The sequence below is a fragment of the Sceloporus occidentalis genome, unplaced genomic scaffold (genome assembly GCF_023333645.1).
Source record: "Sceloporus occidentalis isolate IW3139 unplaced genomic scaffold, rSceOcc1.0.p SCAF_20, whole genome shotgun sequence".
NCBI classification, from domain to species: domain Eukaryota; kingdom Metazoa; phylum Chordata; class Lepidosauria; order Squamata; family Phrynosomatidae; genus Sceloporus; species Sceloporus occidentalis.
The window spans coordinates 12806182-12832899 of record NW_028317000.1 but is presented as its reverse complement, the minus strand read 5'-3'; the positions used below and the strand labels follow the sequence as shown (position 1 = coordinate 12832899).

General features: G+C 43.9%; 2 protein-coding genes across 7 annotated transcripts in view; one reads left to right on the top strand and one right to left on the bottom strand.

The window, feature by feature from the left end:
• Positions 1 to 602: 602 nt before the first annotated feature.
• ATL3 (atlastin GTPase 3) lies at positions 603 to 18126 on the bottom strand. Of its 3 annotated transcripts, none has more exons than XM_089482807.1 (13): positions 18109 to 18126; positions 12009 to 12226; positions 10824 to 10967; positions 10581 to 10685; positions 9753 to 9803; positions 9318 to 9374; positions 8983 to 9075; positions 7997 to 8135; positions 7059 to 7186; positions 6899 to 6955; positions 5960 to 6031; positions 5003 to 5434; positions 603 to 4065 (listed from the first exon to the last, which is right to left on the bottom strand). In XM_089482807.1, the coding sequence occupies exons 2-13, from the start codon at positions 12213 to 12215 to the stop codon at positions 3976 to 3978; spliced, it is 1575 nt and encodes a 524-aa protein (XP_089338933.1). In that variant the 5' UTR covers positions 12216 to 12226; positions 18109 to 18126; the 3' UTR covers positions 603 to 3975. The 3 variants fall into 3 exon arrangements, with proteins under 3 accessions (XP_089338933.1, XP_089338932.1, XP_089338934.1); XM_089482806.1 differs by lacking the exon at positions 18109 to 18126 and adding an exon at positions 17932 to 18074; XM_089482808.1 differs by lacking the exon at positions 18109 to 18126 and adding an exon at positions 13848 to 13865.
• A 1332-nt stretch (positions 18127 to 19458) lies between these two features.
• The window catches only part of RTN3 (reticulon 3), a 39076-nt gene continuing 31816 nt past the window's right edge, over positions 19459 to 26718 (top strand). Inside the window, exon 1 of one of the 4 annotated variants that reach the window (XM_089483472.1) lies at positions 19459 to 19663. In XM_089483472.1, coding sequence (XP_089339598.1) covers positions 19546 to 19663 — 118 coding nt within the window. In that variant the 5' untranslated portion in view covers positions 19459 to 19545. Of the gene's footprint in view, positions 19664 to 23074; positions 23228 to 26718 lie in introns of those variants that run through there. The other 3 variants (XM_089483474.1, XM_089483475.1, XM_089483476.1) reach the window with 3 other exon arrangements.

Sequence of the window (26718 nt, the reverse complement as noted above, 5' to 3'; positions counted from 1 at the left end):
TGTTCAAACAAATGGCACCAGCGCATCACTAAAAATATAAATGTCTCAAGTCGAGTCAATATGTCATTTTTGCAAAGCCAAGTCCATAGAAGAAACGAGTCCAACAAGTCCAAGTAAGTTGACTTGAGTCTGTATCACTGGTAGAATGTAGGTTGAATCTTTGTTATTCACATACATTTTGAATGAACCTGAGTTATTTGGGGGGCTGCCAAAAAAAACCACTTAACTTGCAATAATCGTTCTCCCCCCCCCCCCAAGTTTTCCTAAAAGATTCGTAGTCAGCTATGGGAATAACTGATGGGAACAGACCCGGAATAAAACTCTGCATGTCTTGAACGTGTTTCGAATACATCCACATCTTTGTCTCCATCTTGATTCACAGCGCCAACACGTCTGAGCAACAGAACTCACAGAGGGGCGGTTCCGATAAAAGAAAAATTGTGCAAATGAGAAAACCGGAATACGTGGGTGAGATTATTCACATAGTCGCGCTAAAGAAAGTCTGAATGACCCCTGGGTTATCTATGCGCTGTGGTTTGCATCCTCAGCAAAAGAAAAAGCATCTTCAGAAAAACAAAATAAACACACCTTGCAAAACGATATCGTTTCAGTATCTTAGTCTTTATTTTTGTAGTTGCAAAAAATGGAAATCTTGTTCTGTTTTTCTGTTTCGCTCTTTGCAATGTATAAATACAATTTGGCATCTATATCCCCATAGCGTTGGTTCCCAGCAGAAACATTTACAATACGACTAAGAAAATTGTGGAGAGAGTTCGTAAAACAGGGAGGGAAGGAAGGAAAGGAAGGCTCCCAACAGCGAGAAAAGTGCCAGTACAACTTGCCTATCTAAACACATACATCGGTCCCGTTTCCCTTATCCTCTCACAAATGACTATTATTTTTTCTTGGAATGGAAAAATAAAAGCTGGTGCCCAATCTGAGTGTAATGATTCCCTCCCTCTCTGGAGAACGTATACATTGAAAAGGCACGCCTCATAAGAATCTATACCTTTCAAAGGTAATTCAAGTTTCAAACTAATTTCAAGGCATGCAGGAATGCACAGAGGGGCATCTTGCCAAACACTAAAGAGTACAAAAAAGGGAAATATCTGCAACGTACACATACCTGTTTGTACAAGGAATACACCTGTAAACAGAGGCTGACTCCATACCTTACACGGATGCGGAAAGTGTGGGGTGGAATGGAAATGAATTCCATAGTCAGTTTTGATGTCGCTGGGGTAGCTTACAAGCACTAGTAACAGACGAGGAGGGGCACAAACACATTACACGCTTATCTCCTTGAAAAATCCTTCAAAGGGGTTATAGCAGCAGTCTGAAGATGGGATGAACAACTCATACATTTCTTCTCAACCAAGTGCTCTCTAGATGTGCGAGACATCGTCCACAGCCAGGATGACATCTGGAGTTGTATACCAATACACCTGGATGGCACAAGGTTACAGAAGGAGCAGAGATACCATACAACATAGACAAAGAGTTGTCTAGCATACTGATTCCCAAACTTTGGTCGTCCAGGTGTTTTGGACCTCATTTCCCAGAAGCCATAGTCTGCTAGGCAAGGAATAGGATTTCTCAGAGCTGAACTCCAAAACATCTGGAGGACCAACGTTTAAGAACCACTGGTTGAGAAGATGCCCTGAAAGCTAGAGGAATAATATCCAAAATGCCTTTACGAGATGGGACTCCACTCTCACAAGCCAACCACTCTCCCCATAAGCTACACAAGAGGGACAACGTCACACTGATGGCTTTGCTACTCCATAACCTTGCAGATCACGCAGTAGCTGTCCATATAACCAGAAGCCAATGTATGTGCTGTGAAAGCCTCCAGCATGAAAGGGGATTTGCCATGGAACAAAAGCAGGAACCGTAAGGGGTCAGTTGCCACAATCTATGGGGCAGAAGGAATGTCAATTGCACCATGCCCGCTCCATGTTCCTCCCCTCCCATGCACCCCTCAACTCAATTGGTCTAAATAAAGCAGATTCAAGTTTGTCTTGTGCTTATGTATCAGAAGGAATGGACAATTATTTAGATGAAAAGGAAGAGAAAAACAGCAAAGGAAAGATCAAGATGGAGCAAAAGCTATTCAGTGGCCCAGGAAAGATAGCAGTGACAAGGAGAATTCGATGTACAAAGGATAACAATATTTGGGTTTTTTGGTACAGCACATGTTTCAGAGCAAGGATTAAGAAATAGGCCTCAGAAGAAGCACCAGAACCAAACACACATTTTGACCCAACATTTCCAGCAGCCTCCCCAAAACAGGTTCCTACAGACTAGGGGTTGCTAACCATCATGGCGGAGATGGTAAGCTTGTTTTGGTGAATTACGGAAGTGAGGCAAAGCAGAAGACCAGCAGGAGTTAGAATGGATTGCTTTCAACCAGAAACGCAGAATAGGAAGGTCCTGTTCCATCATCCTACCCAGGAATATATGTGGAATGCTAACCCAGCCAGGTGAGACTCCTTTTCCCACTCCAGGGGAATGCATTTCCTACACTTGTTCACAGTTCCCTAAATAAAATTTAGCCTGACATCTCTGCCCATTGACTAGATAGTATGTCTCTTCACCCCTCTATGGCCACCATTTTTGCAGCAGCAGAAGCAAATGAAAGGAGGAAAATGCAAGGAACATCTGCAAGGCTGCAACAAATGCAAGGCCCCTGGTCTCTCCCATCTCACAGCAGGATCCTTGTGTCCACCCTCAACTGGAAATGTGAGTGGGATGGAGTCAAATACCCCTATCATTTCCAGTCCCAGACTGGCCTTGGCAGCGGCATTTTTTGTGCAAAGGAACATATGGATTTCTGCACTCCTTTTTGCAGGGAGAAAATTAATGTTGGTGTGGGGTGAGCTAATGCCAGTGGCCGATCTAAAGGGGTAATCTAACTGCCACTTCCTTACACCTGACCAACACACATTCCCAGATTTCCAATTGAAAACAGTTGTGGTGCTTATGAGCCCCTCCAGATGTTCTTGGACTGCAAATCCCACCAGCATAACTAGTGATGAGGAACTGAAATCCAACATCTGGAGTCACATGTTTCCGATCCTGGCTTATGTTCTCCGAGCGTTAAATTACTCTAAAAGCACCCTGCCTCCCACACTGTTATTTCCTTCCCCACAGCCAAGGAAAATGGATGGTATCCTGCATCTGAAGGCTAAATGAGGGTACATACTGTTTACATCATGAGAGAATTAAGAGCAGTCTAGAAAACAAACCAGAATAGGAACATTCCAAGGAATGCATGGAGACAACTGCAAGGAAGGAAGGAGGGATCAGATGTTCAATATGGTCAGACTCTGCAACTCAAACTGACTGGGATTGGTCTGTAAGGCAAGTAGCTGGCCATACAAGGCTCTCTGTCCAGCCAGAGGTACAAGGGTGCCGCTCAGCTTCACAAAAGGCACAAAAAGGTTTGCAAAGGAACACGGGGGTTGCTTTTCTTTTCCTTTCGACTGGACCCAGCAAATACTAAAATGCTTTCCATAATCTTCCATGTCAAGGAAAAAGTTCCTCAAGAGAAAGAGCTCCATCAGCAAGAAGGCCCCAGCAAGCTGAACCATCCATTTTACTAACTGGCATCATTGTTGACAAGCATCCAGAAAAGAGCAGGTAGCTGAAGGAACGAGATCAGCACACAGTGTAATGTTTGTAGGTTTTTCCCCCTCTTTTCGAGAAAGGCACTAACTGGTACAGAAAGAACTTAAAGCTGTTTTCTTTTTCTTTTTTTTTCCTTTTGTTAAAGTGCAAAAAAAATTTTTTTAAATGAAGCAATAAAAATGTAGGAAGGCTGGTCTTAAAAATAAAAAAGGAAGATTAACTGTAAGCAAAGGGATATCCAGAGCTTGGAGCTGCTCTCTAGAAGCCCTGCAAGCGATTCCTGGATTCGCAAGCTGTAGCGAGGCATCCGCTTCAGCTGCAGTTTGGACCTTTCGGATTCAGCCCTCATTTGTTTTTCTTGTCCTCCAAAACCCTTCCTGTCGGTTGCCGGCTGGTTTCTGCAACCTGGGTGAAACTATTTGTGCGGTTGGTGGCCTGAGAAGAGAGAGGAAAAAGAGGAAGACACAGGTCAGTAAAACAAGGAATGGTTAAAAAAATCATGAGACATTATTTGCTCAATTTCACCTGCCAGGGAATCCGAGCCAACTTGTTGCATTGGATGCCTTCAAACCATTTCTGACTTATGCTGACATTAACGTGAGCCTATCACAGGGTTTTCTTGGCAAGATTTGTTCAGAGGAGGGGTTGCCATTGCCTTCCCTTGAGGCTGAGAGAGTGTGACTTGCCCAAGGGCACCCAGTGGGTTTCCATGGCTGAGTGTGGATTCAAACATTAGTCTCCAGAGTCATAGTCCAATGTTCAAACCACTATGCCACACTGGATCCCCCAAGGGAGCTTACAATAATTTAAAAGAGAAGTTGGCTAAAAGGTCGTATTACAAAAGTTAAAGCATACTTAAACCACAGTACTATTAAAAGCATATAGCTAAAAACATATAATGCACAATGCTTTATGGCCACAACATCCAAAACCCTTCTGTAGAACCTGGATGCCCCGCTGTCGCTTCTGTGCATAGCTGAGGCCAGGTCTAGGAATGCATCAGAATGAGTTGGAAGGAGAACAACAATTCAGGGAGATAAGCTGGATGGTACTGGCTTCTCCGCCGAACTAATGAGGTCAGCCTTGTTTCTCATCTCTCCCTTTGCTGCAACCTGATGGAATAGTCTCTGCCAGTACACAGTTAAGAGAGAGAAGTTATCAGGGTCCCAGGAAGGAAAAACAAAGCAGATTCCCACAAGATTGAAACCCATCTGAAATAGAGACTGGGAACATAACATTTTCTAAGGCTCATTCTTAGTAGTGCACATGTTTGCTCACTAAAACCTTTGCACATGTAGGCAGTCACACACACGATACAGATCTCTTAAACCTTCCAAGCCATCCAGCCAAGCGTCCCTTAGCTTGCACTCACCCTTTGCAACAGAAACTCAGCAGTGGTGTCAATGACGACCCCCAGTTCACGGTACTGGCCAGAATAGCGGATGTAAGCCCAGGCCGCGAGGGACAGCAGCAACAGCCCCACTATGAGGTTACAGATCTGGGCGAGAAAATTGAGCCCGACATAATCTGTGATGCCAGAGCCCAAGTAAAGTGAGACAATGAGGCTGAAGATGATGCCAGGTGTCCGGAAGGTGCTGAAGATATTCTTGCTCTGGTTGTGCTTGGCGAGGTCCTGGAATAGCTCATTCAGCTCCTTCACTAGCTCGTCCTCATAGCGCTGGCTGAACTCCCTGCCTCCCATCTTCTTAATGCGCTGGAAATGCTCCACAGCCAAAGCATTCTGCACTCGATGCTTCTCCTCCAGCAACTCCGGTGCGACATAAGGCTTGTCCCCACCACAGAGCTAGTGGGTGGGAAAGAAATCGTACTAAGTTTCTAGACATTATTACAACATTGATAATGCAACAAAAACACCACCACTGGATAACTTCTAGAAGCTATCAGATTACTGGCCACCAATTGGAGGCAGGGAACCTCAGGTGCTGGGGCTAAATACAGTGCTTCCAGGGTCCCAATTCAACCTCCTGGGGTTCCCCAGATGACCATGGCCCTTTCCCCATGGCACCACAATTTGCTGTTATTGCAGCTTTTGATACAGGTTCTTCCCCATTTTAAAAGATTGAAATGATTCTCCTAGGGGTTAGCTGCACTAAGAGGTTTAAACTACTTTATGTCCACTGGAATGGTAAGAGTTCAGGGGGGAAATCTGTAATCTTGCCTCTGTTCAAGACTAATAGCTTGAATTAAGTCCTATACTATTATTGTACAAGAAAGTAATAAAAAGTCAAAGTTACATTCCATGCATGCACATTCTCTCTCTTTCCCTTCTCAATCTCTGTCCCTTCCCTCCTCATATCTTCACTCTCACCTTCTCCATGTTAGTGTAATAAAGATCCTTGGCTGAAGCGACGGCAGCCAAGTTGTTGGCTTCAGCGGTGGCCTGGGAGGAAGCATCAATACAAAAAATAAAGACAAAAACAGAATAGGCAAGTAGGCAATTCCAACCTTCTTTTGGAGGCGATTTTCCCACTTTTGCAGTCAATTTCACCCTAGAATCAATTGTGGAACCTATAGCTGGATTCCTGTTAGTGCACTCCACTGGCTTAACTCTGCTGGCACAGATGGGGGCAAGCAGAAGGGAAAAGGACACAAGCACAGCAGCTGTGTGGGAAGTAAGAGAAATGGGTCGCTTGGAATTGGTAAATTTACGCTGTCTTCCATTGCTATTGCTGTGTGTCCCTGGCAAAAGTAGAACTGCTGCACAGTGGACCAATAGCTTTTTGGCCTCCGTATGTCAATTCTGCACTCTATCAGAGAGCTCCCCTCAAAGTCAGAACTGAACTGAACAGCAAAGTAGTACAAATCAGCCTTCCTTCACCCTGTTTCCATCAGATGCGGCTAGACTATATTTCCCTTTAGTCCAATCAATGGCCAGGAGGAGGATAAGTGTAGCTGCAAACATCTGGAAGGACGTAGGGAAATCCCAAGCTAGGGCACTGGGATGAGTGCTGGGTTCAAACCTCACCTCTCCCAAGAAAGCTCACTGATCAATTATATCTCACTTTAATCTATCCCAGAAGATTGTTGTATGGACAAAATAGCCTCCTTAGAAGAAGGGCAGGATGATATTATGGCTAATATTAAAATCTGTTTCCTAAAGATACTTCAGTGAGATCATATCTTCCTCATTTTGGGCAAGGAAAATGAACCAGGTGGAGAAAGGGAGGGAGGAAATATGCAATTTCTTTTGAGGCAGATGTGGAGAGGACCCATGGTTTTAGCTATCCCTTGCCCAAGCAAAGCTCACCAACAACATGGACTTGGGATGAGGCAGGTCTTCTCCCTGGTAGATCTTGATGTAAGCCTATAGAGAAATAAAGCTAGGGGTTAGTGGTGTTTAGTGACAAATAACTGGCTTAAAGGAAGGATGGGGAACATGCAATAAATAAAAAAATAAAGCCGCATACCCTGAAGTACTCCAGCAAGCCCCGACAGGTAACTTTGGAACCATTGATCTCCTTCTCCAAGAGCTGGCTTGGATCCAACACAAACGGGATCAACTGCTTCAGCTGATCTTTGAATTCATCTGCAATGTCTGTGCAAAAAGTGAAAATGGAGGGATTGGAGGTTGGTAAGACACAATTTAACACCACTATACACTTCCCCAGAAAAAACATCTAGGATACATCACTAGGCACAGACCTCAATTCAATTAGTTGTTGCAACCACTGCATCAACAAAATTTTGTAAAAAAGTATTGCTTTACTATTCAGCAGTTGATCCAATGGGTTTATTCCACTCAGGACTAGTAAATGGAATTAGATCGTAAACGCCATCAATGAAGATATTAATGTCTTTCTTTTTTAAGAGTCAATGATCTAGTTCTTATGACTACAAAGGCATGACCGAAAACATTTGGACAAAGAGAGTCTTTATGAGGCTGGGATGTTAACTAGTGTTATAATATATATAGTGTGCCATGAAACCACAGACTGGAGTTTGTGCATATATCCCAACTCTGTTCTTTCTCTTTCCAATCTCCCTTTGAAATTTTTTGAAGGACTGCTGTTCTGAGGTTAGAGATAGATTCATGGGCATAAATGCCTGTCCATTTCACTCCAAGCTTCTGATGAAATAGACTCAGTCTGTGAAAGCATGTGCTACAAACTTCTTTCTCTCAGTTAAGTCTCAGAAGTGCTACAATATTCCTTTGCATACTGATCCAGACTAACACGGCAATGTCTTTGAATTCTAGTTTGCGACTGTTTCTACACTGACTGGCAAAACTCTCAAGGGTTAAGAGTGCTTTCCTCAGCCCCCAGCTGGAAATGCTAGCAGGATATGAACCCGGAAACCTCTCTACTCCACTGAATTACCATCTTTCCCCAAAGATAATTTTCCTTACCATGCAGGCGTCCATCAAAATTTGGGCTGGTGGCCACCTTGAGGCCTGGGTGCGGCAGGAGAAAACAGTTGACCTTAGTGAAGCAGGAATGGATGTGTTTGCGGACATTTTGGATCTCCTCATGCTGATGAGATTTTACCTGATGGTATAGGAGATCAGAGGCATCACACACTTAAAATAGCAGGATATACAACGTCTAATTGTGGGCAATATCAGCAGAACAATACAAATAGAGCTGCTTTTATTCTGACTCTACGTAGTTTTTTTAATGAACAGTATACAGTTGGCCCTCCGTATCCACAGAGTCCTTAACCACAGACTCAACCATCCAAAGCTTGAAAATATTCTTTAAAATATATAAATTCCAAAAAGCAAACCTTGATTTTGCTATTTTATATAAGAGGTGCCATTTTACTATGCCACTGCACTTAATGGGACTTGAGCATCCATGGATTTTTGTATCCACGGGGGGTCCTGGAATGAAACTACATAAGATAACATGAGCCGCTGTGGATAAGGAAGGTCAATCTAGTCTAATCTTGACCAGAACAGTCTAATATTGACCTGTTACAGCCTTCTGGAGTCCCAAACAAAAAAAGGCCTGGAAGCCTGAGGAAAAACAGGAATAAATCCTGGTAGGGGGAAATAGAAAAACTCAACATTTTCCTGAATTCTTCCAATGTTCTCCTCCTCCCTAAAAGGTCACAGTCCTTTTATTAAAGGGTCCTTTTATTAATCATTAGCATTTCTGATTGCCTATTAGCTGATCCTCTTCATTGGAAATGCCATAGACTGAACTCCATGCTTCTGCCTACAGGATTTCTGCTCTGCTTCTAAGCCATGGTACTTCCCCCAAATAGAGCTGTGCTTGTTATAAAATTCTAGTTTCTACAATTCAACATTCTGTTTGCCCATTAGTCGAATCCAAAGCAAATCCATGCCTAGAAGGCACACTTTCTGCCTCCAACAGTGTTGTTGCACTTTACCTCCAACCGTTTATCCAGGAACCTCATGCCTCCATTCAGACCATATGGATACTCATAAGGGAAGCTCCAGTCACGGACCAAGAACATCAGGGTCTGTATAGAAGACAAGAGGCAATCAGACAAAAACACCACCAAAAACTCAGCTGAATAAGAGCACAGGTAACCAAACATTGTGCTGAAATAAGCTGAGAACCACTGCTGCAGTCACTAATCCCCAAAGCTCTCAAACTTCCCATCAATTCATCAAACATTACAAGCCCTGATAAATGGCCAGGGATGCAAAGTATGATGTTTCTGTGCTCCAGCGCAACCACCATAACTTTTCAAAAGCATACCTGGAATGGCTTGAGGAATATCTCATCCATGGCCAAACGCCCATACTCAGTGAAGAGCTATGAAAGGGGAGAAAATTGAACTTTGAAAATTGTTTTTAAGACAAGGGAGTGATAGCAGTCTGGTCTTGTCAAGGCCAATTTCAGAAAACATGTAGATGGAAGTGATGGGGGGAAATCATAGGAGACCCTGCCCACCCCTAATCCCTCAATAGGTTTTTCCATTTTAATAACAACAGACCCCAGCTGGAAAGTCCATGCTGGCTGGAATTCAGAAATGCCCCAGTTATAAATCTGTGATGACCAGAGGATATTATGTGCCGTCATTGTTTATTAGAACAATGCTCCTCTTACACCACCCAGAACTGTGACCCTCCTGTATTTTATGCAGGGTTTTGCCTTATCTACCACATGGCAAAATGTTCTATGCATAGTCACCTGCAGCTGCTGCAGATCATCTTCCTGGATGTTCTGGGACAGGTTGTATATCTGGTAGGAAAAGGGAGACAACTGTAATAGCAACTCACAGCGACAAATTCAAGAAATGCTGCCACATTAACATGTGGCAGGTAAGACATTTTCTGGCAAGTTAAAGGCAAACTGATTTGTTCTAGCAGAAACCCTCCTCTAGATCAGCTGGAGCTTAGAGTTGGATCTAGAAACAGCGAGGGGGAAATTTCACTGAATACAATGATTTTGCTCATTAAGAATGGGACAAGATTTAATTTTGAATAAAGACACTGCCGTATAACACTTTGATGGCACAATTGCCTAATTCATGGCATTTTACAGGGGAATCCAAATACTCTCATATTCCATGTGTAACTCTCCTATATTTTCCTATCATTGCTTCCTATAGAATAAATAGATCCCTTTCCCCCCGTAATTTAAAAAAAAATGAGGAAGAAAAGATGAAAAGTTATACAGGACCTTTTGATTAGAACTACTGGGTCCCTCTGTCTTAAAATACCTAAATGAAAGACCACTTTCTCACAAACACACAAACCTTCCCATACCCCGAAGAGAGGCTCTAAATGTTGCCCCATCGACTATGTCAGTCATAGAAAGTGCTTTCTCACAGTGGCCCCATGGTTACAGAATTCCCTCCCAAGTGATGTATGAAGCCTTCCCATCAGTAACAACTTCAAAACAGGCTCTAGAAATGTGATTATTTCTAGTTTTTGTGACTTAGCAAACAGCTTCCTTTCAATGGCTGAAGAAAGATCTATTGAATGCAATCCAGGGCGTCATCACAGGGGGACTCACTTGAACAGAACTTGTCATGGTGCTGAGTGCAAAAATGGTGGCACAGTCCTTGACTGTTGACTGACTGTCAAAGGCTCCCTGAGTGTCCATCAGAACCACTGCCACCTGTAAAATGGGTGAAGAAGTGAGACTGTGAGGGTCAAATGTTGCTTCCACCATGCCACCTTTGGCACTGCCCTTCTCTATCTTTCCAGAAAGTTCTACATTCCAAACACGCGTCCCAAATGCCACCACTCTCCATACCTTCTTCCCGCTCGGTTTTTCCACAATGAACACTTCACTCCAGATCTGGATGCCAGTGGTATCGGGGTCGGAGCCACCACGCCAGGAGAAGCCGGTCAAAGGTTCATCATTGCTGCCCAGCCAGTCAGTGGTTCCTCCTTCTTTCTACAGAACAATGGGAAACAATGCATGAAGAAGCTGTCTTCAACCTCAGGGGAGCACATGCCCACTAAGCCCAATACTACATAGCACCAGTTTTCTAGTTAGAGAGGTGCTCACACGATGACACAAATGCCTATGTAGTGGTAAGAAAGGAAGGCCCCACTGTAGTAACACTAAATATAAAAGAAACGTGCAAAAACTAGTCAGACGTCTTTCCAGCAAGCGTGAGGAACATGCCCACCTATTTTTGAGGCCTGTGGCCCATTCCCTAATGCCACTGCCGTGATTTTGCACAAATACACACATGTACATGTATGCATGTATTTCAAACATGGTGAACTGCATTTCTGGGAGACTCTACAATGATTCTGCACTAAACCTGGTGTGGGCAACTATATGGGGGACATGGCCGATTTCTCCCCCACATGCGACACACAACCCAGGAAGACAAAATGCCTCCATTTTCCTCTGCTATCCCTCTCAAAATGGCAATAAGAACTGACATTCCATCACTTCTTGTCACCATTTTGTGAAAGATAATAGAGGAAAATTGAGGTTTTTGGAGATAGTGTGGCTTCTGAGGTGCTTGTGGAGGTATTTCTGTGTTTTCTCACACATTTGGGGGGCTTTCTGTGTGGTTTGAGGGTAAAAATTGACACCCCCCCAAAAAAATCATACCATTTAAAAACCAAGAACTGAGGGCTAGGGGTTTATGGGACTGGTGGTGAGCTTCAGCAGCCACAAAAGTGGGATTCAAAACCAGTATGTAACCCACAAACTGCATCTTGCCTGCCCCTTCTCTCATACAAAGCATGCTTCTTTGCTTTATTGGAAACATCCTTTTAAAAGTACGTTTTTAAAAACTGAAAGCAAACAGCCAGACACTTCCCATTTGGGGCAGGGGGAAATGTCACACTTTTTGGCAGGGATGCCATGTCTAGCAAGTCCCAAGACAGGGATCATGTACGCCCCCTGGACCCACTAAGGTGGCTCACCCCTACGTTTCAGGATGAAATATTATTCCTAAACGGTTGGCAGTCTCACCTGTGTGTAAAGGTAACGCAGCAGGAAGTCGAGGAGGAAAGATTTGCCCTTACGGAAGGCGCCAGCCACCGACACCACCACCACGTCCAGGTCCCGGATGGCATCCTGCAGCAGGACGCGGCTCAGAGCCTTTTCATCTAGCTCAAAGGAGTGCTCTGCTTTGTGCACAAGCACAATCTGCACTGGCCCTGCCTTTGTGTCCAACATGGCATCTCCACCTGTGCCAGCCAAGAGAACAGAGAAGGAGAGAACTCCTATAAACATCAAGAATAGGCGATCAAGTTTGCACAATCCCTACCAGGACCAGAAATCTGGAGATCTCCGGGGATTATTGCAAAACCTATCATCCTACTCGTCATTCCATTCATTCTACTGGCATCTCATAACAGTCTAGGACTACTCAAGATAATCTGCCACCTAAAGCAGAATAGGAAATTCGACCACCCACCCCCATTAATTTGCAATGCCAGGCAAGCTCTTTTAACACACGACATAGAAAACCCAAGATACTTCTATCCTTCGCCACCTTAAGAAGAGCTTCCTGACAGTAAGAGCTGTTTGACAATGGAACACATTCCCTCAGAGAGTGGTTCAGTCTCCTTCCTTGGAGGTTTTTAAACAGAGGCTGGATGGCCATCTGTTGAGGGTGCTTTGACTGTGTATTCCTGCATGGCAGAATGGGGTTGGACTGGATGGCCCTTGGGGTCTCTTCCAACTCTATGATTCTGGGCAAATGAATCAACCATGACCATGGTTGATTCATTTGCCCAAGTTTTTGCTTCCTCCCTTCCAGATTCCTTCCTTTTGTGTCATCTCTTTTAGGCTGCAAACCTGAAAGCATGAACAATAGCATGTTTCCACAGGCAAAGCTGCAAATGGCATGCATACTCCTTTCTCATGCCGGGCGTATAACATTCAGAGCCAGCCACATTTTTTTGGCCCAAGAGATGGGAAATCCCAGGCACTTCACTCTCCCTTATAGTATGATATGCCCAAGCCTGATCAGTGGGACAAGGTATTTGGGGGCTTTTATAAGCCAACCTCTTTTTTGGTTGAAGAGCAGGATACTATTGTTCTTCTTATTAATAACTTCCACCTTCCCTACCAAAAAAATTGAGGGTCACTTTAATATTCTTCAAAATGAGAGCTGGGCAACTATTGTCCTTCACATATGTGAACTATTGCATGTCAGATTTTTTTTTCTGGACTGTATCTCCCATCATCCCTCCCCATGGGCCATGCTGTCCCAGCCTGAAGAGGGTTCTGGGCCCAAAATATCTGGAGGACCATAACGGCCGACCTCTGCTTTAAATCAATAAAGTAGCGATGGATGTGTGTTGAAATTCCCAAGACTGAAACGATTTTTAGAAATGGCAAAGACAACTCCAAGTGATTCAGAAGATGTATCCCTCCTCAACTGGTGATCTTAGGCAGGTCACAGTCTCTCAGCCTCAGGGGAAGGCAACGGCAAACCTCCTTTGAACAAACCTTGCCAAGAAAACGCCTTAGGGTCACCGTAAGTCGGAAACGACTTGAAGGCACACAACAACAATGGCTAGTATTCTTCAAAGCTGGTAGAGCTGCCGTAAGTTGGAAATGACTTGAAGCCACACAACACACACTCCTCCTCTCCACCCCACATTTCAGATTTTTAGCCAAAGACTTGGAATTTCTACATACTAAATTCTCATGTTAAGCCATTACTTCAATTAAAAGACATCCCACTTCACTAACTTACTGCATGTTGTCTATGCAACGACACATGTATGCACCGCAAGCACATTCTAGACACCCCTTCCTTATTAATCGCAACCGTTAAAGTTACCAGCCGAATCATACTAGGCGTTTCCGTGCGATTTGCCACCTTCTTGGAAGAGAAACTGGGGGAGAAGGAGGTTCAGCCCAAAAGACCTGCTGCAAAACCTCGCTGTTTCAGGCTGTTTTTGGCAAGCTTCGTCCTCTGGGACAAGGTTTGCACGCCCCTCTGAAACACAAACTTCCGTGAAAGGAAAAAAGGCAGGAGCGCACACACCCAGGCAAAGAAAACAACATGAAATCCCCAGAATCTATGCGCATACCAGCCAGCTGTGGTGTGCCAGCCAGCTGCGGCAAGGAGTGAGTCAGAAACCAAGACCGCTCCCTGCTTTCCAGCTTTCAAAAGCCGGGCTCATTTTGCAAGAGCAAGGGCAGGACTAGCCTTTGCTTCTTGTCTGAACACAGGCCTTTCCACCATCTCCTGCTTCCCATGAAGCTCTCCTTGCTTCCTAATAATCCACTCCTTCCAGACCTTTGAAACTGCCATCACTGTTGCTGTTGTTGTTGATGTGCACCTTCAAGTCATTTCCGACTTATGGCGACCCTAAGGCCTTAGGCTTTGGCATGGCTTCCAGCCTCTTAGGACGCATGCGTCATTTAAACAGCAAAGTGACCCAAAGCAGCTTTATTCTGGCCTGTCTGTTCAGGCCCTAAGGTCAGCTTCCATTGCCATGTTGGCCAACCAGATGTCCCACCAGTAAGTTCACAAGCAGCGCATGAACACAGCATTCAGAAACATCTTGCCTCTAATACTGGCAGTAATATAGAGAGAGCCCTTGTGACTAACATACAAAAAACAGAGCGGTCTTATGATAGCCTTTTCCTCCATGAATATGTCCAATTCCCTAAAATGACCTTACAGTACATAAAAGGCATCATAGGCAAAGACACCACTAAAACAGTTATGGGTCTACTGAAAATCTAGCCTCCCTTTCCAATGAGTAGAAAGGGAGGCTAGAATGACTACAATTGAAAAGAGCAAAACTAAGATGCAGACCCAGCACCCTTTACATCCTTGTCACATGCCCCTAAGTTTACCCTGGACTTAGAATCATAGAGTTTGAAGATACCCCAAGGGCCATCCAGTCCAATTCCCTGCCATGCAGGAATACACAATCAAAACAACTCTCACTATAGTTTTTTGTGGCTGTTTCAGGCTATGTGGAGTTTATTCCTGACGTTTCGCCAGCATCTGTGGTTGGCATCTTCAGAGAATGCTGGCATGGAAGAGAGGTCAGCATCCTCTGAAGATGCCAGACACAGACGCTGGCGAAAGGAATAAACTCTTCTAGAACATGGCCACAGAGCCTGAAACACCCACAAAAAACTATGGATGCCGGCCATGAAAGCCTTCAACTTCACAACTCTTACTGTCAGGAGGTTCTTCCTAATGTTGAGTGGAATCTCTTTTCCTGGAGCTTGCATCCATGGCTCTGTGTCCTATTCTCTGGACAGCAGAAAACAAGCTTGCTCCATCCTCAATATGACCCCTCTTCAAATATTTAAGCAGGGCTATCATATCACCTCTTAACCGTCTCTGTTCCTAAGCTAAACATCCCCAGCTCCCTAAATCTTGGCTCTCAAGACATGGTTTCCAGACCCTTCACCATTTTGGTTGCCCTCCTCTGGACGTATCCACAGCTTATATCAAAGTCTCTCATTTTGGCATCAAAACCTGCCCTCAACTTATACATGAGGTCAACTTACAGTCCAGATACACAACAGATACTACAAACAAACAAGATCTTCTTCCCAGTGACTTGGGTGAGCAGGAAAGCTTTAAGTGGAAGAACACAGTCCCTCAGATATCCTGGCCTTCAACCTTTTCACAGCAATGACATCTCTAAGGGATCTTTCAGTAAACTGGCAAGGATTTGACTCCTTCTTGTCTAACTTGTGCGACGGCTAAAATGTTTGCTCTCCACCTTCACTGAGGAAAAAAACACTCGGACAAAAGCCAGGTGTGGGTTTGTATGTGAATGAAGTTGTGGCTCTCGTTCTAGTTGCTGATCCTCAATCCCTGGGGTGAGCAAGTACCCAAAGACACCCCGAACTTTCGATCTTAACATATCATATCACATCATAGACTCATAGAGTTAGAAGAGACCCCAAGGGCCATCCAGTCCAAAACCATTCTGCCATGCAGGAACTCTCAGTCGAAACATTGGCGACAGATAGCCATCCAGTCTCTGCTTAAAGACCTCCAAGGAAGGAGACTCCACTACGCTCCGAGGAAGGAGTGTGTTCCTCTGTCGAACGGCCCTTATTCTCAGGAAGTTCCTCCTAATGTTGAGCTGGAATCTCTTTTCCTGGAGCTTGCATCCATTGCTTCTTTGGCCTGTTCCAGACTGCCAAAATAAAGCTGCTTTGGGTCTCTTTGGAGGTATGCTATTTAAATGATGCATGGGTCCTAAGAATCCGGAAGCTGCACCAAAGCTGCACTCCAGTGCTTAGGAATGGAGTGTGGCTTTGGTGCGACCTCCGGACTCTTAGGACCCATGCATCATTTAAACACCATACCTCCAAAGAGACCCGAAGCAGCTTTATTTTGGCAGTCTGTAACAGGCCTTTGTCTCTTATTCTCTGGAGCAGCAGAAAACAAGCTTGCTCCCTCCCTCCTCAATATGACATCCCTTCATGTATTTAAACAGGGCTCTCATATCAGGGCCTTCCTGTCTCCTCATTTTTAAAGCCATGCTCCTTTTATGAAGGGACTGCCTACCTTCCGAACCTCTCTTCTTGAAAGACTGCTAGCAACCTGAGAAAACATGGCAGCCTCTGCCTGGGAGCGCTTCAGAAGTATGCTGAAAGACTAGTCTGGAGGATACTGTTGAACTCAAGACAGGGGCTTGTCTCTGAGGCCTAAGAGAGAGAGTATATCCCTACCTACTCCTAGAGTATGTGTGGAAAGAGAGAGAACACACAGAGAGAGAGAGAGAGATTCCCCATTTACTACTAGAGAGAGCGAGTGTGTGTGTATGTATATGTGTGTGTGTGTGTGTGTGTGTATATATACACAGAGAGAGAGAGAGAGAGGACACGTATATTCCTGGTATGTGTACTCTGTGTGTGTGTTCTTTATATATATGCTTTATATATGTGTGTGCATGTGTATTATTTCTCTCTATATACATATGTAAGCACACTTGGAGCATATAGGAATATGTGTGTATGTGTGTGTGTGTGTATATATATATATATATATATACTGTGTGCATTGTGTGTTCTTTTTCTTTATATATACATATATATATATATATATATATATGCTTTGTGTGTGTGTATGTGTATGTATATTAATGCTCTCTCTCTACATATGTAAGCACTCTTGGAGCATATAGGAATATGAGTGTGTATGTATATACACTGTGTGTGTATACACACACACATTCCTATACACTCCTAGAGTGCTTTCATATGTAGAGTGAGAAATAATATGCATACACACATATATATATAGAAAGAGAAAGAATACACACACATATATATCCCTTGTGTGTATGTGTGTGTTTGTATACACACACACCCACACACACATTCCTATATGCTCCTAGAGTGCTTACATATGTCTACAGAGAGAAATACACACACATACACACACATATATATAGAAAGAGAAAGAACACACACACACACACATATATATATATTCCTTGTGTGTATGTTCGTATACAGATTCCTATATGCTCCTAGAGCATTTACATATGTATATAGAGAGAAGTAATATACATATACATACACAAACACACATATATATAAAGCATATATATATAGAAAGAACACACATATCTATATCTATATTCCTTGTGTGTGTGTGTGTTTTGTATACACACATACATTCCTATATGCTCCTAGAGTGCTCACGTCTATACATATATATACAGTATATATATATATATATATATATAGAGAGAGAGAGAGAGAGAGAGAAAGTATATATATATATATATATATATATATATATATCTTCCTTGAGGACAGTGCTCTCCCCGAATCATGTTTTGGGTACTGCTAGGCTTCCAAGAAATCGCTGGGGATGATGGGGATTGTAGTCCAGATATAGGAGGGAAGGGTTTGCTCCTTCTGCCCCTGAGAAAGGGGCCCTTACCGGCCGCCTCCAGCTTGACGTCTTTCGCAGCTACCGCCGCCGCAGCCGAAGAAAACTGGAGGAGGAGCGGCGCCCGCCTTCTTCCCGCCCCCGTCCCATCTCAGACACAGGAGCATGAAGCAGCGGGCGGGCAGACAGGAAAGAAAGATGGGAGGAAGCCCCAGTGGAAAGCCCTACCGGGAAATGTAGTCCTCGCGGTGACCGTCTCTCCTTCTAAGAAACGATCGATGGAGTCAAAGGGAACCACAACTCCCGGCAACCCCTGGCGCGGAGGCTACGTCAGAGAGAACGCGGTTCGGCGCAATGCATCACGGGAAATGGAGTTCGCCCCTAGGAAAGGAAGGGCGTTGCGGGAAAGTAAAAAGGAGGCGGTTTTAATGACCGTTGGAGGGAGGAGGGCGCGCGTGCGCAAAGAGAGAGAAGAGCATGCTGGGGGATGTAGTCTTTCGGCTTTGTGGGCGTGTTCCAGGAAGATTTCCTGGAATAAACCAGGAAAGCTTGTTGTTGTTATTAACACACACACACAGAGAAACACACACGTGTATATAATACATAATATGATGTAATATAATAATAGTACTGAAACAGAGCAAGAAATAGAAATATTATATATGTGTGTGTGTGTATATATATATATGTACACACATATATATACATTTTTCTCAGTACAGTTTACAAGTACTATATATTATTATACATAATATAATATAAAATATATCTAAATGTATATATAATATAAAATACAATAATAATATGGAAATAGTGAGAAATAGTACAGTACTTGTAAAATGTTCTGAGATATATATATATATATATATATATACACACACACAGACACACACACACATATATATATATATAAAATATTTCTCTCAGAACATTTTACTAGTACTGTTTTTCACTGTTTCCATACTATTATATATATATATATATATATATACACACGTGTGTGTGTGTGTGTATGGAAAAGAAATGGACTGAGGCAGTATGTGACTGAAAGAGCACTGTGTAATTTATAACTATTTTATTTATTTAATTATTTAATAATATATTGTATATTATTTTATTATTTTATTATTATTTTACTGTGTGTTTAGGGTCACCAAACTGCCCTTTAAGAGAGATTTTTTTGGACTTCAGCTCCCAGAAGCCTCAGACACGTTGGCCAATAGCTAGGGGTTCTGGGAGCTGAAGTACAAAAAATTCCCCTTAAAGGGCCCACAAGAAACCCGCCCAAAGGCTACGACGCATGCCCACGCAACAAATAAGCGCCGGCTGATGCGCATGCTCAGTGCGCGCTTGGCAACAGCCTCCCTCAAATGTCAGACTCGCGCTGACAGAGGGAAGGAGGGCGGGGTCCCGAAATGCTTTGCGGCACGGCGCCTTAGGCGGGCGTCTCTCACGAGAGGCGCCACCCAAACTCGCCTCTGCCTTCTGCGCATGCGCGACACGCCCGCCCATTTTCCCCCCTCCCCGTCTCCATTTCCGCGCATGCTCAGTGCAGCCTCATCTGCTCAAGTCTTGTCAGTCGGCGCCTGACTGCGGAGGAAGGCGGTTGCTCGCTCGCTCTCAGAGGAGCTCCTCGGTGCCTAGAGCCTGTTACCATAGACCACAATGGCTGAGCCCGCCACCCAGTCTCCCTATATTTCTTCCTCCGCCGGAGGAGGTGGGGCCTCAGAGCCAGGAGTAGGACGGGATGTGAAAGCGGGAGGCGCCCACCAACCTTGCGCTGGTAAGGAATTAAAAAAGGGGGGAGGTGGAAGGAAGGAAGGAAGGAAGGAAGAGCCAATGGGAGGCGGAGGGAGGGGGTTGCTAAGGGAACAGCCGGAGGAGGGGACGGGGCTAAGGCCAATGACCGTAGATTTGCCCATAGGGATACACTGGGGAATATTTGCCCTTAGGATCCTTGGCCATAGAGAATCATTGGGGTATATTTGCCCATAGGGAGACATTGGGGGATTCTTGCCCATGGGGAACCGTTGGGGAAGACAGGGAGTCATTGAGGAATACTTCCCCATAGGGGATCATTGGGGAATACTTGCCCATAGGGGATCATTGGGGAATACTTGCCCATAGGGGATCATTCGAGAATACGGAAAGTCATTGAGGAAAACTTGCCTGTAGGGAAGTATAGGGGGAATACTTGCCCATAGGGAATCATTGGAGAACATTTGCCAGTAGGAATACAGTACATTGGAGAATATAAGGGATCATTGGGGAATGCTTGCCCATAGGGAGACATTGGGGAATGTTTGCCCATAGGTAAACACTGGAAAACACTTGCCCATAGGGAAACATTGGAGAATATGGGGAGTCATTGGGGAATACTTGCCAGTAGCAGATCATTGGAGGATACTTGCCCATAGAGAGACATTGGGAATATTTGCCCATAGGGAATCATTGGGGGAGACTTGCCCATAGGGGATCATTGGAGAGTACTTGCCAGTAGCAATAGCAAATCATTGGAGGAAACTTGCCCATAGGGAATCATTGGAAAACACTTAACCTTGGGGAAACCTAGGAAAAGATTTGCCCATAGGGGATCGTTGGAAAACACTTGTCAGTCGGGGAATATAGGGATGCAGCAGGGAATACTTGCCCATAGGGAAACATTCAAGTATACATGCCAATAGGGAAACATTGGACAAGTATTCAGTGTTTCTCTATGGGCAAGTATTCTGTAATGATTTCCTATGCCCAAATGTTCCTCAGTGATGCCCTATGGGCAAGTATTCTCCTATGTTTCCCAATAGGCAAATATTCCCCAATGATTCCCTATGGGCAAGTATTCTCCTCTATAAACAAATCTTCTCCGATGATTCCCTATGGGCAAATATGGTTTTCCCAATGGGCAAATACTGTCATTGGCTTTGTACTACTCGCTAGTGGGCACCAGGGAGGAGGAAGAAGAAGAAGAAGAAGAAGAAATAGGGCAGGTTTGGGTGCAAAAAGGCATTTTTAAAAATCCCAGAGGAAAGTGTGAATAGGGGATTAATGCAAAGTATACCAGCTTTAGGGTTGCGCAGAACCATCCCTCTGGCTTGGTGCATGGATAAATAAATAGGAAATAGCCTTTGTGTGTGTGTCCATATGCCTTAGGACAAGAAGCCACTGCTAAGATATGAAGAATATGGTTTCCAATTGGTAAAAGGGGTAAGGCAAGGGTGCATTTTGTAGGGCCTGCATGTTCAATTTGAATGCAATGGAGAAACGGAATAGTAAATAGGAAGTACCCTTTGTACGTGTACGTGTGCGTGCCTTAGGAGAAGAGGCTTTTGCTAGAATATGAAGGAACAATATGGTTTCCAGTTGGTAAAGAGGTAAGGCGAGGCTGCGTTTTGTCCCTACTTGTTCAACTTGAATGCAGCGGAGAAACAAAATGGTTCCAAGTGGGCAAAGAGGGTGAGACAGGAGTGCATTTGGCCACCCTACTCGGTTCTGTGTAATGGAGAAACACAGTGGTAAATAGGAAGAGTGTGTGTGCCTCAGGAGAAGAGGCTACTAGTAGAATATGGAGAAACAATATGGTTTCCAGTTGGTAAAGGGGGTAAGTCAAGGCTCCATTTTGTACTCTACTTGTTCAAGTTGTACGCAATGGAGAAAGAGAATGCTACATAGAAAGTACCTTTTGTGTATATATGTGTGTGTGTGTGTGTGCGCCTTAGGACAAGAGAATATGGAGAAACACAATATGGTTCCCAGCTGGCAAAGGGGCCAGACAAGGCCTCATTTTGTCACCCTACATGTTCAACTTCTACACAGTGGAGAAACAGAATGGTAAATAGGAAGTGTGTGTGTGCCTTAGGAGAAGAGGCTACTAGTAGAACATGGAGAAACAATATGGTTCCCAGTTGGTAAAGGGGTTAGACAACGTTTTGTCATCCTACACGTTAATCTTGGACTCAGTGGAAGAAACAGAATGGTAAATAGGAAGCTCTCTTTGTCTGTGTTTATATGTGCCTAAGGACAAGAAGCTACTGATACAACATGGAGAAACAATATGTTTTCCAGTTGGCAACGGGGGTCAGACAAGGGTGCATTTTGTCACCCTTCCATGTTCAACCTGTATGCAGAAAATACCATACAAAATGCAGGTTTATACTCATAAAGAGGAGGAGTGAAGATAGGAGGCAGGAACGTCAACAATCTCAGGTATGTGGATGACACCATTCTACTACCAGAAAACAATTGGAGCAGCTACTAAGGAAGGTCAAGGAAGAAAGGGCAAATGCAGGCTTACTGCTAACCCTAAAGAAAACAAACATCATAACCACGGTGGATCTACATAAGTTCAACCTAGATAATGAGGAAGGATCAAACATCCATTGTAAAGGAGACTTGAATCAAGAAATCAGAAGACTAGGTAGGCATGGGAAGGTCAGCTATGAAAGAAGATCCTAAAGAGTAAAGATACAGAGCTGAGCACTGAGGTTGGAATCATCCAAGCCATTGTATTCCCCATCACCGGTGAAGGGATGCGAGAGCTGGGCAGTGAAGGAAGTGGGCAGAAAGAACATCAACTCATTTGAGATGTATTGCTGGAGAAGAGTGCTGTAGCTACAAATGGGTCCTTGAACAGATCAAGCCTGAACTCTCCCTGGAAGCCAAGATGACGAAACTGCAGTTGTCTTACTTTGGCCACATCATGAGAAGGCGTGACTCATTAGAAAAGACAATAACGCTACAAAAGGTAGAAGGAAGTAGTAGTAGGGGGGCAACCGTCAAGTGTGTGTGTCACCTTCAAGGGGAAGAAGGGTGTGGCAGATAGCCTTTGTGAAAAGTAGTTCTGGGTAAAAATGACATTTGGCATTAAGGTGATTTGATGTCCATCTGAAACATGCCCTGTAGCTGGGTGTCCCAAGATATACATATGAATGCGAGGGCATTAATGGGGAGGACAAATGAAGGTTGGAGCTTATGTGCAATCAGGGTCCAAGGTTCCTCCAATGGCTTAAGGTCCACAGCAGGATGACTGATTAAAATGGCAAGCAAAGGGGGGGTGTCCTGGGTGTGGTGCTGTGAAAAATCCTGAGATCATTTACAAAACAGGGAGCAGTGTGTGGGTGTCTTATGACAGCATTGTTGGTAATGGCAGCGTGAGGGGGATGTGGTTTAAAGGCATTGGCAGTTTGCAGTTACTAACAGAAAATGTCCAATTTATAGCCTTTTTCGTATCATTCCCACCGTTTCGCAGCCTCCTGATCCACCATTTCGAGTGCCTTGCAGCCTTATTCTGGAGCATGGTGCAGTGGTAAATCTTGGGACGTGAAGGTTCAGGGAATGGCATTGCCTGATAGTAAGTAGGGGGGATTCTTAATTAAAGGATGGAAGTCCTTATGAAGGGAAGAGGCCTGGATTTTGAGGGTATTCCTCTGTATGTGGGTTGTAGAACCTGCAAACACTGCATACAATTGGCAGAAGGTAGCTTTGGTACGTTTCCTGCATCCTCTGAATGGGATTGCTTGCTAAGCGCTTGAAAAACACCAGATGGGTTGGAGGTTGGGAAAGGAGTGATTCCTAAGATAGAAGGTGGGGATAGGGAGGCGTCCGTCTCCTCCATTTTTCTTAGCAAAGATGCCTTTTCACCTTCCAATATTGTGCAATCCTTTTTCTCGGTTTGCTGGGCTGTCCTTTTTATTTCTGATTATCAGTTTGTAGGCTTGGCTTTCTCCCCAGAAGGGCGGGATCGGTTCTCCCACCCTTGTTTTTCCAGTATGATCCTGGCAGATACCCTGCCACCATTTGGGATGGTCTTGTGTTATTGTGTTAATTCCTACACGAGGCAAGAATGCATTGCAATTCAGTGATGTGTTACTTCAACCTTACCTTGGGGGGAAATGCAGCTTTATCGAAAGCATTTTATGGGGTGCTAAGTAATTGATGACTGAGAAGACGGCATCTGTGCCATCTAATTCCCTTCGATGGTGCCTGTTGGCAACTATAGAAAGGACAGAGAAAGAGACTAGACATAGTAGTGACACTGTTTAAACACCCTCCAGATTTTCCAGTAGCTTGGTTAGTTCCTTTTGAGAACTGGAAGGAGATCTTTCTTGCAAAAAGCTGCACTGCAGATGCCTTTCCAAGGCTGGAAAACACGCACCAGGTGACTGTGCCTTAAAGGGGCAGGCAGCTCTCCCCAGCAGACAATAGCTGAGCCTCAGCAAGCACCGCAGCCCTCTGAGAAACTGACTTTCATTTTAACAAAAGGTTTTTGCGTTTTATTTGTCAATTCCTGACCGCATTCCTTTCCTTGCAAGGGCATATTAGTAGCATCTGGTATGCGGCAGCTTGTAGCAGCAGTGTTTCAGTCAAGATGCCATCTTCCAGTATATAAGAACTGCCGGTGTATTTTTATATCTCCCACCTGTCAGGCCTTTCTTCGTGCTCCAAGCCGTGAATGCTTTGCAGTCTCAAGGAGTAAGCGGGCCTCTTTTGTGTGGTCCGTTTTAGGCCTGTAGAATCAAGGTCAGCCGACACCAAAAGAGCAGGCAAATGGTCCCTTGTGTTTTCGCATAGCAGCGAACATACACATATGATATGTATGACTTAATGCCCAATGGAAAGGGGATGTTGTTTTTGTCTGCAGCCCCTCTAGTGAAAGGTTTTCAAAGAGATAGCTGTTATTAGTCCCTGTTTCCAGTAAAAAAGCAGGGATGGGTTTGTTATCTTATTTGAAGCATTTGTACCTCGCCCCTTAGCTAAAAATTCCCAGAACAGATACAAATACTTGTTGCAAAATTTCAAAGGACAGGTTTAGTCTGAACATCTTGATGAAATTGTTTTCCAAATTCTGCTGTTCTCCTTTTTCTTCTGAGTCAGATTGCTTTTCTACCAGTCCTTCTGCAGATAACCCTGGACTCCAGTATCCAGTGTAGAAGCTAAGCCATCTTTAATAGCTGTAAGAGGATCCAGGCCTTGGGAAACACTTAAATTACAAGGTCATTTTAATCTATATAGAGCAAGGTATGCACTGCCACACCTCTCCCCACAAACCCTTTGTATCACTGGCTGCATCCTATTCAAATTCCAGATAGAAACTATGAAGGAGTTTTTATATCAATGTCCATCTTTGTTTGTGGGTGTTGCTGATCAGTATGTTGAAGTGAATTTGTTGTATTATCATGTGCTGGGAATGCTTAAAGCATACAAAGGCTGCTGTAAAGTCTACATTTATTACTGCTTTGGGTGCCATACTGGGAAGGAAGGAAGATCTGAATGAAATAAATCTACTCAGAAGTCACCGTTTCATCTTTGAACCACAGTCAAGTTTCTTAACCTTTTTTGCATGTCATTTTCCCCCTTAGCTATATACCTTAAAGGCTGTAAAGTTTTGTCTGCTCAGTGATATCTATTATACAAAAATACCATGCAAGATAAGAATCTGATGCCAGGTCTGACCCAAAACCTTTTGCTACCTGAAGCCAGCAACAACATTGAGCCGATCTTTCTTCAACATTGCCAATGGGATATGTCCACTATTATAACAGTGACTTTGAGATAGGTACATGAAGGTGCAAGTTAGGTACAGGAGGAGGGTGTCATGTACAGCATTATGCTCTAGTAGAGAGGAGCAACTAAGAGGCTGTCACAACTGTCTCACAACAATTTACACCTGAGGTGATTGGCACATGGGAAAGTCACTCTTGTTTGACATTGGAAGTAAAGCCATTGTCATTACAGTACAGTCGCACCTCAGTTTTCGCGGGGGATCCATTCCAGACCCACCCTCCCCACAAAAACAAAATATTCAAGCCCCATTGGCTTGAATGGTGGCACGCACCCCATTTTATCCCCCTCCATTTACTGTTACTAATCAAGGGGTGCAAATCCCAAGTCCGCGGAAATGGAGGGATGACTGTATTACGAAAGGATCCGGTTTCAGGCTACAAATACGTATCCATTTGTTATTTTATTTATATCCTGCTTTTTCTTACACTTACAAAGGTGGCAGAAGCTGAGGGTTTTGTCAGCTATCAGAAGCCAAGGTGCGCATACTTGGAGAAGGACTTCCAGTGACCCAGTGCATGCCAGGATATCTTGCATTGACCTTTTTACATGACTAGCAGGCTGCACGGATTGGTTTGTTACGTTGTCGTTACATTGAGTTATGTTGGGATTTAAGTGAGAAAAGGGCGTTTTGCAAATGAGTGGTTTCATTTCAGTTTTGCATTGACACAGTTTTACTGAGCACTGGTGCAAACCAGACCAGTAAACCATATTAATTTACAACTAAATGGTCTTTGCATTTGTTTGATTATACCCAGACCTTCACCTCTTTGCCGCACTCCCTATATATCTTGCACACTGCAGCAGGGTCTTCCTTAGGTTTGAGAGCCATCACAGTTCCTAAAGTAATGTATTAGGGCATAAGAACTATATTTATACTTGATGCTTCTGTCATTTTTTCCATTGTTACTCCTTTCTGATGTTTGCTGCCTTGGCCCAGCCCCAACGAAACCAAAACAGCAAACAAAGCTGCGTTAGTCTAAACTAATGAGTTGAAGAAAAGTCTGGTAGACAATGTTCATGTTCACAAGACCAAAAAGGAAACACAAAAGCCTTTCTTACCTCAAGAGTATCTTGATGAAAGGAATGATTTAGTTGTGAGATGAATCATATGACCAAGCATGGTTATAATCAGATTAATACGAAACAAGTTACTAGTATTATTTTCAAGGGCTTTAATATTCTGTCTGAAGAAATTGATTGTAATCCATAAAATCTCATCATAAAAATAAATCTGTTAGGTGCCACAAGACTCCCTTGAATCTTTTAAAATCAATTCTT

Coding starts and splice junctions, on each gene's coding strand:
- ATL3 (XM_089482807.1), bottom strand. CDS start 12,215: ATGTTGGACACAAAGGCAGGGCCAGTGCAGATTGTGCTTGTGCACAAA. Junction 9,076..9,317: donor TATTCCTCAAGCCATTCCAG/GTATGCTTTTGA, acceptor TCTTCTATACAG/ACCCTGATGTTCTTGGTCCG. Junction 6,956..7,058: donor GCTTGCTGGAGTACTTCAGG/GTATGCGGCTTT, acceptor ATTTCTCTATAG/GCTTACATCAAGATCTACCA.